Source organism: Sus scrofa, chromosome 15, assembly GCF_054392235.1.
Source record: "Sus scrofa isolate SSC_HxYL_T2T_F1_AM1 chromosome 15, Sscrofa_HxYL_maternal_Yorkshire_Landrace_v2.0, whole genome shotgun sequence".
Classification (NCBI taxonomy): Eukaryota; Metazoa; Chordata; class Mammalia; order Artiodactyla; family Suidae; genus Sus; species Sus scrofa.
This window is the reverse complement of record NC_139397.1, coordinates 81,018,638-81,032,720: the sequence shown is the minus strand read 5'-3', so window position 1 is coordinate 81,032,720 and position 14,083 is coordinate 81,018,638. Positions and strand designations below refer to the sequence as shown.

The 14,083-nt window shown below is 36.5% G+C and overlaps 1 protein-coding gene across 3 annotated transcripts in view; it reads left to right on the top strand.

Moving 5' to 3' along the window:
- The window catches only part of LY75 (lymphocyte antigen 75), a 107,326-nt gene that overhangs the window by 64,824 nt on the left and 28,419 nt on the right, over positions 1-14,083 (top strand). For 2 of the 3 annotated variants that reach the window (XR_014828857.1, NM_001184946.1), the window contains 7 exon segments: positions 456-523; positions 803-882; positions 1,901-2,040; positions 3,150-3,255; positions 3,482-3,642; positions 10,754-10,883; positions 12,357-12,583. Coding sequence is in view for 1 of the 3 variants with exons in the window: in NM_001184946.1 (NP_001171875.1) it covers positions 456-523; positions 803-882; positions 1,901-2,040; positions 3,150-3,255; positions 3,482-3,642; positions 10,754-10,883; positions 12,357-12,583 (912 nt within the window). In the remaining 2 variants the exon portion in view is untranslated. 3 annotated transcript variants of the gene reach the window in all.

The following is a 14,083-nucleotide window of genomic DNA, read 5'->3' as shown; positions in this document are numbered from 1 at the left end:
TGTCTAATTAATGTATGCCTATAATTACAGTGACTGTATTTTCCTAGTGCAAAATAGGGCCTATGAATATACAAAGAGTTTTCAAACTACTTTTTTGGTGAAAGGACCTGGTTTGTATAATTCAGAGACCAAAAGAATGAATATCCAGAGTTTCCTGGTGGCTCAGCAGCTTAAGGATCTGACATTGTCACTGTTGTGGCCCTCGTTACAGCTGTGGCATGAGTTTGATCCCTGGCCCAGGAACTTCTGCATGCTGTAGGTCAGGCAAAAAATAAATAAATAAATAAAAATCTTAAAAATTTTAAATTTAAAAAATTAAGTTGTGAATATCCAAAAATTTTAGTGGCTTGTGGTTATGATGGGCCAGGATATTAATATCAAAACTCTCCTAGAAAGCAACATATGTAAGGATGAGTGTTTAGTCGTTTTGTTTTTGTTTTTTTGTTTTTTTTCAGATATCTGGTGATGAGCAGAAGTGGTGGTTGAGAACTACTGGGCTGCCGGTAGATCGCCGTTTTAGATAGTATGTGACATCCTCAATGCCGCCTTTGTAAAGTTATCATTTAAAAGAAGCAGTCCCAAGTCCCCTTTTACTAAAGAGTACTATTTATAACTAGTTTTGAGCAATAATCCATAAACTATCCAGACTAGAGAAACCAAGTCCTTTTGCATATGAGCATCAAGGAAAAGTAGTATAAAATAATGATATAAAATTAAATTTAGAATTAAAATTACAGTAAAAAATAACAGAATGAAACATGTAACGATATTATGAGCTGTCACATCTCTCATTTCCTTTCAGCTCACGGTATTCATTGTATCACTTTCCTATAATGTTTGGAGAGGAATGCTTGTCCCTGTCTGCCAAGACTTGGCTTAATGGTAAGGTTAATTCCAAATCCTTTCATGTTGATTATGTGATATGTGAACTTCAGTTTCAATTACTACTTAATCTTCTTTTCCTTTGATTACATGTTTAGTAGCTTCATCTTACTGTGATTTATTTGCTAATGACAATAGCTCAAATTCCAGATGCAAATAAAGGTGCTTTTTTTCACTGTGAATATTTTGACTTCCTTTATCCTAAAGCAGTTATTTAGAAATAAATCTACCACTTTTATAACTGATAAGGATATAGACAAATTTGCAAAGATGATCAGGCAGCAGTTCTAAAATACTGTTTAGGTCTCTTTCCCCCTCTTTGCCTTCAACTCTCTATTTCCTGCCATAAGGAACTGTGGTAGTTCCTCTTGCGGCTCAGTGGATTGTCACTGTAGCAACTTGGGTCGCTGCTATGGCACGAGTTCAATCCCTGGCCTGGGAATTTCTGCAGGTATGGCAAAAAAAAAAAAAAAAAAAAAAAAATTTAATACAAGAACTGTGGTAAAATGCACATACTTGTTATACCAAGTATGTGCATTTTTATAGGCAATATTGGTATGCTACAGCCTACTGATATGAATAATAATATAGAAGACAAAAATGGCTAGAGAAGAAAAGGAATATATTTAACTACTTGTCAAAGATTGATTTAAAGAGACTTACCTTACTACGGAATTGTTGTGTTTTTCAAATTTTTTAAATTGTAGTTAATTTTATAAAATTGTGTTAGTTTCAGGTATACAGCACAGTGATTCAGAGATACACATAGAGAGATATATAGATACAGTTTTTCAGATTCTTTCCCATCATAGGTTATTATAAAATACCGAGTATAATTCCCTGTGCTATATAGTATGTCCTTGTTGGTTATCTATTTTATGTATGGTAGTGGGTATCTGTTAAGCCTAACCTCCTAATTTATCCCTCCTCCTCTTTGCCCTTCGGTAACCATCAGTTTGTTTTCTATGTGTGCTGAATGGAAAATTCTCACCACAGTCTCCTATTTTTCATTTCTCAGACTTAAATAAACCAGTTGACTGTAGTACCAAGTTGCCTTTCATCTGTGAAAAATATAATGTATCTTCATTAGAGAAATATAGTCCAGATTCTGGAGCTAAAATACAGTGCTCCGGAGATTGGATTGCTTTTCAGAATAAGGTAAGGAGAGAATTGCTACATTGTGCAAATAGTGATTGCTTTCATGATGATTACATGGGCTGTGGCAGAAAGGCATCTCACCAGATAACTTCATTCAGATACACTCTGCATGTTACAATATCTCACCTGAGTGTCTACATTTTCAGAAACCAAGTTAACTCTCAAGTTCACTATGCCTATAGGCCTTTCAGAGTACCGTGCTCCATTGCGTTGCTACTAACATCGAAATTGCTGAAGTTGATCTTTCAATGAATAGTAGTACATTGAATAGTCAGGAAACTGACTTATTTTCTGGTTGATAAATTTTCCCCCTTAAGGAAAACTCCCAAGCAGCATTTACCAATCATATTAGACCAGCATTTTTCCCAAACTACTTTTTTGGGAACATACACATATGCTAACAAAATGTTAATCATTGATCTTGCCTCCAAAGCAGGGTTTAAGATTAAATAGGGAAATGCTGCATTCTATAGTTGCCTTTCTGAGATGCATAATTCATATTGGTATATGTATCTCTTAGGAAATGCATTTGGCTGCTAAAAAGAGAGATTGCTACAGTGTGCTAAAGCATTTATTCTCTCACATAAAAGAAATTTGAAGTTAAGCAGGCTGGGGTTGGTGTGGAAACTCTGTGAAGTCTTGCAAACCAGGCTTCTTTTCTCTTTCTGGTCTGCCATCCTAACTTAAGGCTTCCAAGAGATTGGGGGCTGATTTCTTTAAAATATGATTTTTATATAAATGATGAACAGTGCATATTTGAAATCAGATGGATCAGAGTCTAAATGTTAGCTGTACCATTCTATGGCTATTTTACTTACTGGTAAACTTAACATTCCTGTGCCTCAGTTTTCCCATTTGTTATGAGGACGAAATGAGATAATACTGTGCAAGGTGTTTAGCACAAGGAAGTACTCAATAAATAGAAGATTTTAGAAAAATAGTATGAAGACTACTCAGTATAGAATGTAGATCTGCGTTCTTACGGTACTGCTTTGTAAATTTCCGTTATCTCACAGATAGAAAACCCACTAAAAGGTGAGGCATCTTCTTCTTAAATGAGATTTCTCATGTCTAGGCTCTCATACTTCATATTTGTTCTTTGTTTGCAGTGTTTTTTAAAGCTCAAACCCCAGTCTCTCACATTTTCTGAAGCCAGTGATGTTTGCCATACGTATGGTGGCACCCTTCCTTCAGTGCTGAGCCAGAGAGAACAAGGTAGCAGAATTATTTTGTAAACATATTTTATTCTTATCTGGGGGCTAAGTTCATGTTGGGAGGCTGTGGAGAATTAACATATCAAAATAATATTAAATTACTTTTTTTCAGAGTAAGTGAAAGACTATCTTGGTGGTTAGATAAGCAAGAGGTATTCATTGACATTTTTAGTACATCTTTAATTTGAATAAGTCAAATGCTTTTTTTTTAAATTTTTTTCTGACAGATTTTATTACACATTTGCTTCCGGACACAGAAGATACTTTATGGATTGGTTTGCGCTGGACTGCCTATGAAAAGATAAACAAATGGATGGATAACAGAGAGCTTATATACAGTAACTTTCACCCACTACTGGTTGGTCGACGGCTGAGAATACCAACAAAGGTAAAGGTTATGTAGCTCTATGAAATACTTATATCTTTCGTAAGTTATTGGATTAAGAACAAGGGCCTATTTTATGTGTCCATTTATATAAAATGTCCTGAAGAGGCAAATCTATAAAGATAGAAATTCAATGAGTGGTTGCCAGAGGCTAAGGAGGATGGAAGGATTGGGGGTGATGGCTAAAGTATATAAGGTTTCTTTCTAGGGTGTTGAAAATGTTCTAAAATTGATTGGGCGTGATGGTTGCACAACTCTGTGATATGCTAATAACTGTAGAATATATGCTTTAAATGAGTGAATTACCATCTATGAATTATTTCAACAAAGCTGTCACAAGAACAACAACAACAGCAGGAGCGTCCCCAGCCTTTGCATCGTTGCTTTAGCTTTTCATAGTAGCATGATTTCATAGCACTTATTTCATAACCATGTAAAAACCATCAGGTAGTGAGTTGCAAATAAAAGCTAATATAAATGTTTTACTTATCATCTTGGAATTTGGAGCTGTCAGCTTCAGTCTCCTGAGGTAAAAAGTACAAAATTAGTGATTACGGATCATTTTTCTCTAAGTGCTAAATGTAAAGAAGCTATAGAGGGGAAGAAGGCATTATATTAACAGTAGTTGCCTATACCATGATGTTGCTACCCACTGCTTCTGTCTTCCTTATTTGCTGGATACAAACCACCTTTTGTACTAAAAGCAAAGGTTAAGAGAACAACTTTAAAGCTGAACTCCAAAAACATATCTCAGACAATATCAACTAATGTTCTGATGCATTGTAATTTTGCTCAAGGTTGACATTGGTGGCAACCAAGGGAACTCTAAAATGTGTGTAGTTGGAGTTCCCATTGTGGCTCAGTGGTTAACAAACCCGGCTAGTATCCATAAGGAGGCAGGTTTAATCCCTGGCCTCACTCAGTGGGTTAAGGATCCAGTGTTGCCAGGAGCTGTGGTGTAGGTTGTAGACACAGCTCAGATCCCACATTACTGTGGCTGTGGTGTAGGCTGGCAGCTACAGCTCTGATTTGATCCCTAGCCTGGGAACCTCCATATGCCATGAATGTGGCCCTAAAAAGACAAAATAAGTAAATAAAAGATTAAAAAAATAAATAAAATGTGTGGAGTTATGTACAAAGTAAATATCAAAATAATGCTTGGTTGTTATAAGAAAGTTGGAAGTTATAGAATAAACAAAGAAGAATATCAGCCCTATCCCACATAGGCTGGTAGCTTTTAAACTTTTTAACAGTGACCCATAGTAAAAATACATTTAAATCACCATTCAGCACATAGATATAATAGTCAATTGAAACAAAAGTTTCAGGAAACAGAACATAGCCTTAGAGTTTATATTTCTTTCTAATCTGGTCTAGTCTAATCAATCTACTCTCCATATGCTTTCTTTTTTTTTTTTTTGTCTTTTGTCTTTTGTCTTTTTTTTGTTGTTGTTATTGTTGCTATTTCTTGGGCCGCTCCCGCGGCATATGGAGGTTCCCAGGCTAGGGGTCCAATGGGAGCTGTAGCCACCGGCCTACGCCAGAGCCACAGCAACGCGGGATCCGAGCCGCGTCTGCAACCTACACCACAGCTCACGGCAACGCCGGATCATTAACCCACTGAGCAAGGGCAGGGACCGAACCCGCAACCTCATGGTTCTTAGTCGGATTCGTTAACCACTGCGCCACGACGGGAACTCCCATTATGCTTTCTTATGTCCTTATCACAAACGAATCAAGATCCCCTGAACTGATTTCATGACCTATTAAATGTGTCTCAAATCATATTTGAACCCTAATCTGGGAAATCACAATGAGCATTTCAGCAATTTTTTCATCTAGGGCTTTTCTATACATTATCTTCTTGACATAGATAAGATCATCATATGTACTATTGTAGCTACTTTTCTCACTTAGTATTTTATCACCGATGGTTTCTTTTTTTTTTTTTTTTTTTTTTTTTTTTACCATTTTCTTGGGCCACTCTTGCAGCATATGGAGGTTCCCAGGCTAGGGGTCGAATCAGAGCTGTAGCCACCAGCCTACGCCAGAGCCACAGCAACATGAGATCCAAGCTGCGTCTGTGACCTACACCACAGCTCACAGCAACGCCAGATCCTTAACCCACTGAGCAAGGCCAGGGATTGAATCCACAACCTCATGGTTCCTAGTCGGATTCGTTAACCACTGCGCCACGACAGGAACTCCAAAAGGTCTTATTCTCAGAGTTTTTCACTAGATTTTCTTGGGTTTTCTAATTAGATAATCATAATTTGCAAATAACAGTTCTTGCTTCACTGCATATGGTAGGACTCTCAGAATGATGTTAAGTACCTAGACTTGATCTAGACTTTAATGGGACCGTCTGAAATCTTTCATTACCATATTTGATGTGGATTTTGTGTTTAAGATACATTGTTTTATAACTTGCTGACTTAGAATTTTTATTCAGGAGTAAGTAGTGGCTTTTCTAAAACTTGTTTATAACATCTGTTGAAATTATCATATAGGTTTGCCCATTAGGCCTATTGACAAGTGGTATAATACATTAATAGATGTTATATTAAACCATTTTTATCTTCTTTAAAATCTGGTTGCTCAGAGTGTATTAATATTTTCCTATTATACCAAATTGGATTGGCTAGAATTTCATTTGGGAATGTTTTAAACTCTGTTCATAGAGTTAACTTTTTATGACATATTGTCAGGTTTTTTTTTTTTTTTCTGATGTCAGTTTCAAAGATAAACTGTGTAGTTTTCTGCCTTTCTGTTTGGAAATTATAACTCAGCCTGGGAAATTATCTTTTCCTTTAAGTTTGAAGGAACTAAATACAAATATGTGACATTAGAACCCTTTCAGAGATCATTCTTTAATAACAAAGGGATTTGGGGCAGTAGTTGAAAGCTAAATTCTAGAGTCAGATTGCCTGTGTTTGAATTCCATTCAGCCATTTAGCATGCTTTTGGAAGTTCATTTAAGTTTTCTTAAGTGTCAGTTTTTCGTCCGTAAGTTCCAATACTGTTGTACTTACAAAACAATGTGAGAATTAAAGATAATTCACTTAAAGCTTTTAGCACCTACCTGACACATAGTTTTTAAAATAAGCGATTATTAATTTTCAATATCCTCCAAAGTTACTGGTACCTTTTGGTGTTTCTCCTCCTTATAACAGTTATGCTAATTTGTACTTTTCAAGAAAGTTGTCTATTTCATTACAATTTTCAAATGTATTAAAGTTGTAGGAGTTCCTGTCATGGCGCAGTGGTTAACGAATCCGACTAGGAACCATGAGGTTGCGGGTTCGGTCCCTGCCCTTGCTCAGTGGGTTAACGATCCGGTGTTGCCGTGAGCTGTGGTGTAGGTTGCAGACGGGCTCGGATCCCGTGTTGCTGTGGCTCTGGCGTAGGCCGGCGGCTATAGCTCCGATTGGACCCCTAGCCTGGGAACCTCCATATGCCGCGGGAGCGGCCCAAGAAATAGCAACAAAAACAACAACAAAAAGACAAAAAAACAAAAAAAAATAAAATAAAATAAAATAAAGACAAAAAAAAAAAAAAACCTCCATATCTTTTTTTGTTTTTAATTTTCTTATTTAGATTTTTTACAAAAACTAGTGTGTGTTATTTTTTTTCCTCCCCCTTCTCCACCTTCTGCTATTGCTTTATGTATGTGAATACTACTGCATTTTTCTATACTCTTTTTCTTGGAGCTTATGTTTTTGCTGATTTTAAATCTCATGTTGAATTCTTTTTTTGTTTTTTTTTTTTTGTCTTTTTGCTATTTCTTTGGGCTGCTCCCATGGCATATGGAGGTTCCCAGGCTAGGGGTCGAATCGGAGCTGTAGCCGCCGGCCTACGCCAGAGCCACAGCAACGCGGGATCCGAGCCGCGTCTGCAACCTACACCACAGCTCACGGCAACGCCGGATCGTTAACCCACTGAGCAAGGGCAGGGACCGAACCCGCAACCTCATGGTTCCTAGTCGGATTCGTTAACCACTGCGCCACGACGGGAACTCCTCATGTTGAATTCTTAGTTCATCTTTCCTTTTATTTTTTTTAAGATTTTTATTGTTTCTGTTATAGTTGATTTACAGTATTGTGTCAGTTTCTGCTGTACAGCAAAGTGACCCAGTCATACATATATATGCATGTATATATACACACATTCTATTTGTCACATTATCCTCTATTATGTTCCGTCACAAGTGACTAGACATAGTTCCCTGTGCTATAGAGTAGGATCTCATTACTTATTCCCTCCAAATGCAATGTTTACATCTACTAACCCCAAACTCCCAGTCTATCCCACTCTCTCCCCCTCCCCCTTGGCAACCACAAGTCTGTTCTCACAAAGTCCGTGAGTTTGTTTCTTTTCTGTAGATAGGTTCATTTGTGCCATATATTGGTTTCCAGATATAAGTGATATCATATGGTATTTGTCTTTCTCTTTCTGACTTTCTCCACTTAGTATGAGAGTCTCTAGTTCCATCCATGTTGCTGCAGATGGCATTATTTTGTTCTTTTTTATGGCTGAGTAATAATATTCCATTGTGTGTATGTACCACATCTTAATCCATTCATCTGTCAGTGGGCACTTAGATTGTTTCCATGTCTTGGCTATTGTGAATGGCACTGCATTGAACATAGGGGTGCATGTATCTTTTTCAGTGAAAATTTTGTATGGATATATGTCCTGGAATGGGATTGCTTGGTTGTATGGTAGTTCTACATTTAGTTTTCCAAGATACCTCCATACTGTTTTCCATAGTGGTAGTACCAACTTACATTCCCACCAACAGTGTAGGAGGAGTCCCTTTTCTCTACACACTCTCCAGCATTTGTTATTTGTTGACTTGTTAATGATGGCCATTCTGACAGGTGTGAGTTGGTACCTCATTATAGTTTTTATTTGCATTTCTCTAATAATTAGTGATGTTGAGCATGTTTTCATGTGCCTGTTGGCCATTTGTATGTCTTCTTTGGAGAAATGTCTATTCAGGTCTTCTTCCCATTCTTCAATTGGATTGTTGGTTTTTTGCTGTTGAGTTGTATAAGCTGTTTGTATATTTTAAAGATTAAGCCTTTGTCAGTTGCATTGTTTGAAACTATTTTCTCCCATTCCATAGGTTGTCTTTTTTTCCTTTGCTGTGCAAAAGCTTGTCAGTTTGATTAGGTCCCATTGTTTTATTTTTGTTCTTATTTCTGCTACCTTGGGAGACTGACCTAAGAAAACATTTATACCACTGATGTCTGAGAATGTTTTGCCTATGTTCTTTTCTAGGAGTTTGATGGTATCTTGTCTTATTTTAAGTCTTTAAGCCATTTTGAGTTTATTTTTATACATGGTGTGAGGGTATATTCTACTTTCATTGATTTACATGCAGCTATCCAGTTTTATCAGCAACACTTGCTGAAGAGATTTTCTTTTTCCCATTTAATATTCTTGCCTCCTTTGTCTAAGATTAATTGACCATAGTTGTCTGAGTTTATTTCTCAGTTCTCTGTTCTGTTCCATTGGTCTGTATGTCTGTTTTGATACCAGTACCACACTGATTGCTGTAGCTTTGTAATATTGTCTGAAGTCTGCAGGTTAATTCTCCTGCTTGTTTTTTGGTTTGTTTTTTTGTTTGTTTGTTTTGTTTTTCCTCAGGATTGCTTTAGCAATTCTGGGTCTTTTATGGTTCCGTATAAATTTTTGGATTGTTTGTTATAGTTCCTGCTACTTTGCTGAATTCATTGATCAGTTCAAGTAGTTTTTGTGTGGAGTCCTTAGGGCTTTCTATATCTAGTATAATGTTATTTGCATAGAGTGACAATTTTACCTCTTTTCTTCCAATTTAAATACCTTTTATTTCTTTTGTTTGTCTGATTGCTGTGACTAGGACTTCTAATACTACATTGAGTAAAATTGGTGAGAGTGGGCATCCTTGTCTTGTTCCAGATTTTGGAAGGAAGGCTTTCATCTTTTCTCTGTTGAGTGTTATATTGACTGTAGGTTTGTTAAATGACTTTTATTGTGTTAAGGTATGTTCCCTCTATACCCACTTTAGTAAGAGTTTTTATCGTGTGGATGTTGGACATCTTTCCTTTTAAAATCAGAACATATTTAATAATACCGTTTTACCTTCATAGCATTTTACTCATATCTCTTGTAATTATAATTCTTTCCTGTAATTATTTCATTTTTGGTTTAATGATTATGGAATAGCATGTGAGTATGTGGATTTTTTTAATCTGTAGCTCCTGGGATAAGCTCATTTTTCTTATTTTCCTGCATATGATATTTCCAATGTACAGCAGAGTATACAGAAAGTATACTTTGAATCAATTTTCATGTCTAATGTTATTGATTTGTGGTCAGAGAATGAAAGCTAGATAGATACCTTTATTTATGGATTTTTTATAGTGACTAGTATAGGATCAAAGCTTTAGAGTTCCTGTCATGGCTCAGTGGTTAATGAACCTGACTAGGATCCATGGGGATGCAGGTTCGATCCCTGGCCTCTCTCAGTGTGTTAAGGATTCAGTGTTGCTATGAGCTGTAGTGTAGGTCCCAGAAGCCTACTCTGATCCCGTGTTTCTGTGGCTGTAGCATAGTCTGGCAGCTACAGCTCTGATTCCAGCCCTAGCCTGGGAACCTCCATATGCTGCTAGTGAGGCCCTAAAAAGACAAAAGACCAAGACAAAAAATCTTTAAAGTGAATTTCCTATTGTGTGGGACACCATTTGTCATTATAAAAAGTTTATAAACATCTAATAAGTTGAATTAATTGTCATTACTTTTTTGCTTGCTTGAAATTTTAGGAGTGAGAACAGACTGTTAAATATTACTGTAAATGTGTTTTCCTCTTATTTCTAACATTTTTTCTTTATGTTTTGAATATATATTTGTCAGTATTGCTAGTATTTTGTTTTATAATCTCTAAAGTTAATTGCCCTTCCCCTATGTTTTGAAAGTTTATCAGGATTTTCTTGGTGATTTCATGGTCAGTTTCTTAACAGATTTTTTTACAGGAGAAAAAAAAATCCAATTTGCAATATAAAGTTCTCTTGCTGGGATCTTGAGACTGTTAGTTTCACAATTGCTTGTATATCTTTGCCTTTTTGTGTAGATTTTTGATGAAGAGTCATCCTACCACTGTGCTCTATTGCTCAACCTCCAAAAGTCACCTTTCACTGGGACATGGAATTTTACTTCCTGCGGTGAACATCATACTCTGTCTCTCTGTCAGAAATATTCAGGTATAGGATATTATTTAGATAACATTGGTACTTTATGTATAACACTTTTTCACAAAGAATCTTGTAAATGAATTAATATTAATTTATAATCATATAGCTTCCTTAACATTTCAACATGACTAAATCTGTATTGACTCAGTGAGTCAGATGAGCTCAAATGGAATGTGATTTTTTTTCAAGATCATTGCCATACTTAAATATCAAAATTAAGTATCCAAGAAAGTTTCCTTGTGACTCAGTAGATTAAGGATCCAATATTGCTGCAGCTCGTCCCGGGAACTTTCACGTGCTTCAGGTGCGGGGAAAAAATTGTCCATTGGAATTTGTTAATAATAAGTTATGGTTACATTTTATCCTCCTTTTTTTTTTTTTTTAAGGGCCACACCAGCAGCATATGGAGGTTCCCAGGCTAGGGGTTGAATCAGAGCTACAGCTGCCAGCCTATACCACAGCCAAGGCAATGCAGAATCTGAGCCATGTCTGCAAACTATACCATGGCTCAAGGCAACATCGAATCTTTAACCCACTGAATGAGGCCAGGGGCCGAACCTGCAATCTCACAGTTCCTAATCAGATTCATTTCCACTGCACTACGACAAGAACTCCTGTTCTCCTTTCTACTCTGGAATTTTTCAGATTTTACTTTCTATCACAAATAAAGTTGGAGAAAAACTTAATGTTTTTAACTGAGACCAGTATAAACATTCACAGTTAAATTTAACACTAAAAAATAAATAAATAAAGGATGTGAAGCATTGAAATGGACCACTGTCTATGCCTTCCTATAATCCAAATAAAAATAAAATATGTACTTAAAGTAGGAATCATCTGTATTTTCAGAAAGTTATTTTTAAAGGATTAAATTGTTTCCATTGATCAGGATAGGTTTTTAACAAATCATTCAAAAAAAAAAAATCTTTGTCATGTAACAAGAACCTTAGGTAGTTAATCCCTGTGCTTCTGAACAACTTTTTGCTCAATTAATCTCTGCTTATTTGTCTCATACTTTTAAATAACTGCCTTATTCAGAGTGGTACTTTAGAGAAATTATTCAAATATATCCTCTTACGGGTGGCTTTGTACAGTTTTTCATGGGAGCTCTCCCAGGTAAAGACTTGTAAGGGGAAACCTAACACTGTCTCTTGTTGAAGCAGTTCAAACAAGAGTTACTTGACACCAATCTGAAATGTTAATCTTACTGCAGGCTAATTTTACTTATAGTTTTTCTTTTTCCTAAATCAGGTGAACTGAAACACAATTTCATTCTAATGTTAGGAAACAAATTTGTGGCTCACATATTTTACCTAAGGTATATAGTCAAACATACCCAGTTTCTTCCACCCAAAATCTAAAATAAATGAATAAATAAAAAACGTCTAAAATACATTATTATAGGCAGAAATTTGAGAGGAAAAAAAGCCCCATGACTTTCTGAGTGGGTGGTTTTTGTGTTTTTTTTTCTCTTACACACAGAAGTTGAAAGTGGACAGACCTTGCACAATACTTCAGAAACTATGAAGTATCGAAACAATCTGTACAAAATAATCCTGAAGACTCTGACGTGGTCCGATGCTCTCCGGGAGTGTCAGAAAGAAAATATGCACCTGGTGAGCATCACAGACCCTCACCAGCAGGCCTTCCTGACTGTGCAGGCGGTCCTTCGTAACTCTTCTTTATGGATTGGACTCTCCAGTCATGATGTAAGTTTTCAGTTCCAACTGCCAGGATTGGGTGACAGATTGTGACATTTTTTTTTTTTTTTTTTTTTTTTTTTTGCATACAGCATCTCTCATTTCAAACTAAAAGAAATCAGAGATCATAAAATCTTACTCCAGTGAATGAATTTTGTGAGGTATGTAATTTTTAGTGGCAGTCATCTTTCCACTGTTGAAAGATCTGGTGCTTTATTGCTTAGATTAAGAAAAAGTTCTAGTGGACGTATATAGCTGAGCACCTCTTTTTATTCATTTTAATCAAATACTGAGCTGGAATCAGAAGCTACCATGTCTCCTCAGCCAATGAAAAGAAGAGAGGAAGAGAACTAAAAAATCAGGTGGAGTTTGGTGAGTGGAAGCCCTGTGGACGTTATTAAACAGCTTTGTATCCCTTTCCGAATCAGCAGAGTGAATTAAGCCACTCCGCGAAGGGATTAGGATAGTGTTTTGCCACATCTCAAGCCCTGATCCTGGATAGATGTCTTGGGTACTTCTCATTCATTTCATAGTCCAGCAAAGAATGCTAGTCTCCTATTCTGTTAATTCCCAACACTAAACTACATGCATGTAGCACAAGCAGGAATATTTATGCTACTAAATCATTTGGCTATAATTAATAGGGAATCTTCTTTAGTAAAGCTGTAATATTCTTCTCAGCATTGTGGGCCACTTTTGCCTCTTTCCTAAGCCTTCTATGTAATAACTTGATACTCTGCCCACTAAGGTGTATTGGAGGGTAAGATACAGGGCTGGTGTATAAGGCTGCATACATTATGCACTGATAAGGGGTGACATTTACAAAGATTGTGATGTGAACTTTGCCCCCTGTATCTGTGTAGCACATGACTGCTGAAGCCCTAGTTAGACAAATGTTGCCTAGACCAATGTTCCTAATCCACTCTCAGAGAGAAGGTAGTTGGCAAAGTAGAAGAGAGAAGTCCTTGCCTTATGAAGCAAACCTGAGTTACATAGGCTGTAGAATAACTCTCAGAATACCAAGATGGCTTTAGGACTGCATAGAGAAAATGTGCTTGAAGGCACTTTAGTCCTAGCACAAATCCGAATTGAACTGAGAATGGGTAAAAAACCTTAAAATAGACTCCAAAATAAATGTTATCTTAGACAAACTTTGGATTTACTTCTATCAGCATTTACCAGAAGCTCAGTTAAAATAAACAGCATTTAGAATTGCTTGAAAAATAGTTTCTCTAACACTCTGGATTTTAAAATGTACCCTTAGATCAAGTCAGATCATCAGCTTGAACTGCCTCTCTAGACCTCACACTATCAATTCCTTGACAACATTGCTTCTATCTCCTTTCTCTTTGGTGTTTGGCATTATGTGAAACCCATCATCATGTCTCTTGTGGGGGGCTGGGGGGGTGATGTTTCTTAGTTTCAGTCACCTTAGTCCTTTTGAAACAAAGCAATATTGTCACTGTAGAAAAATTATAGTTATAATAACTTAAAAGAATAAAATTCAAA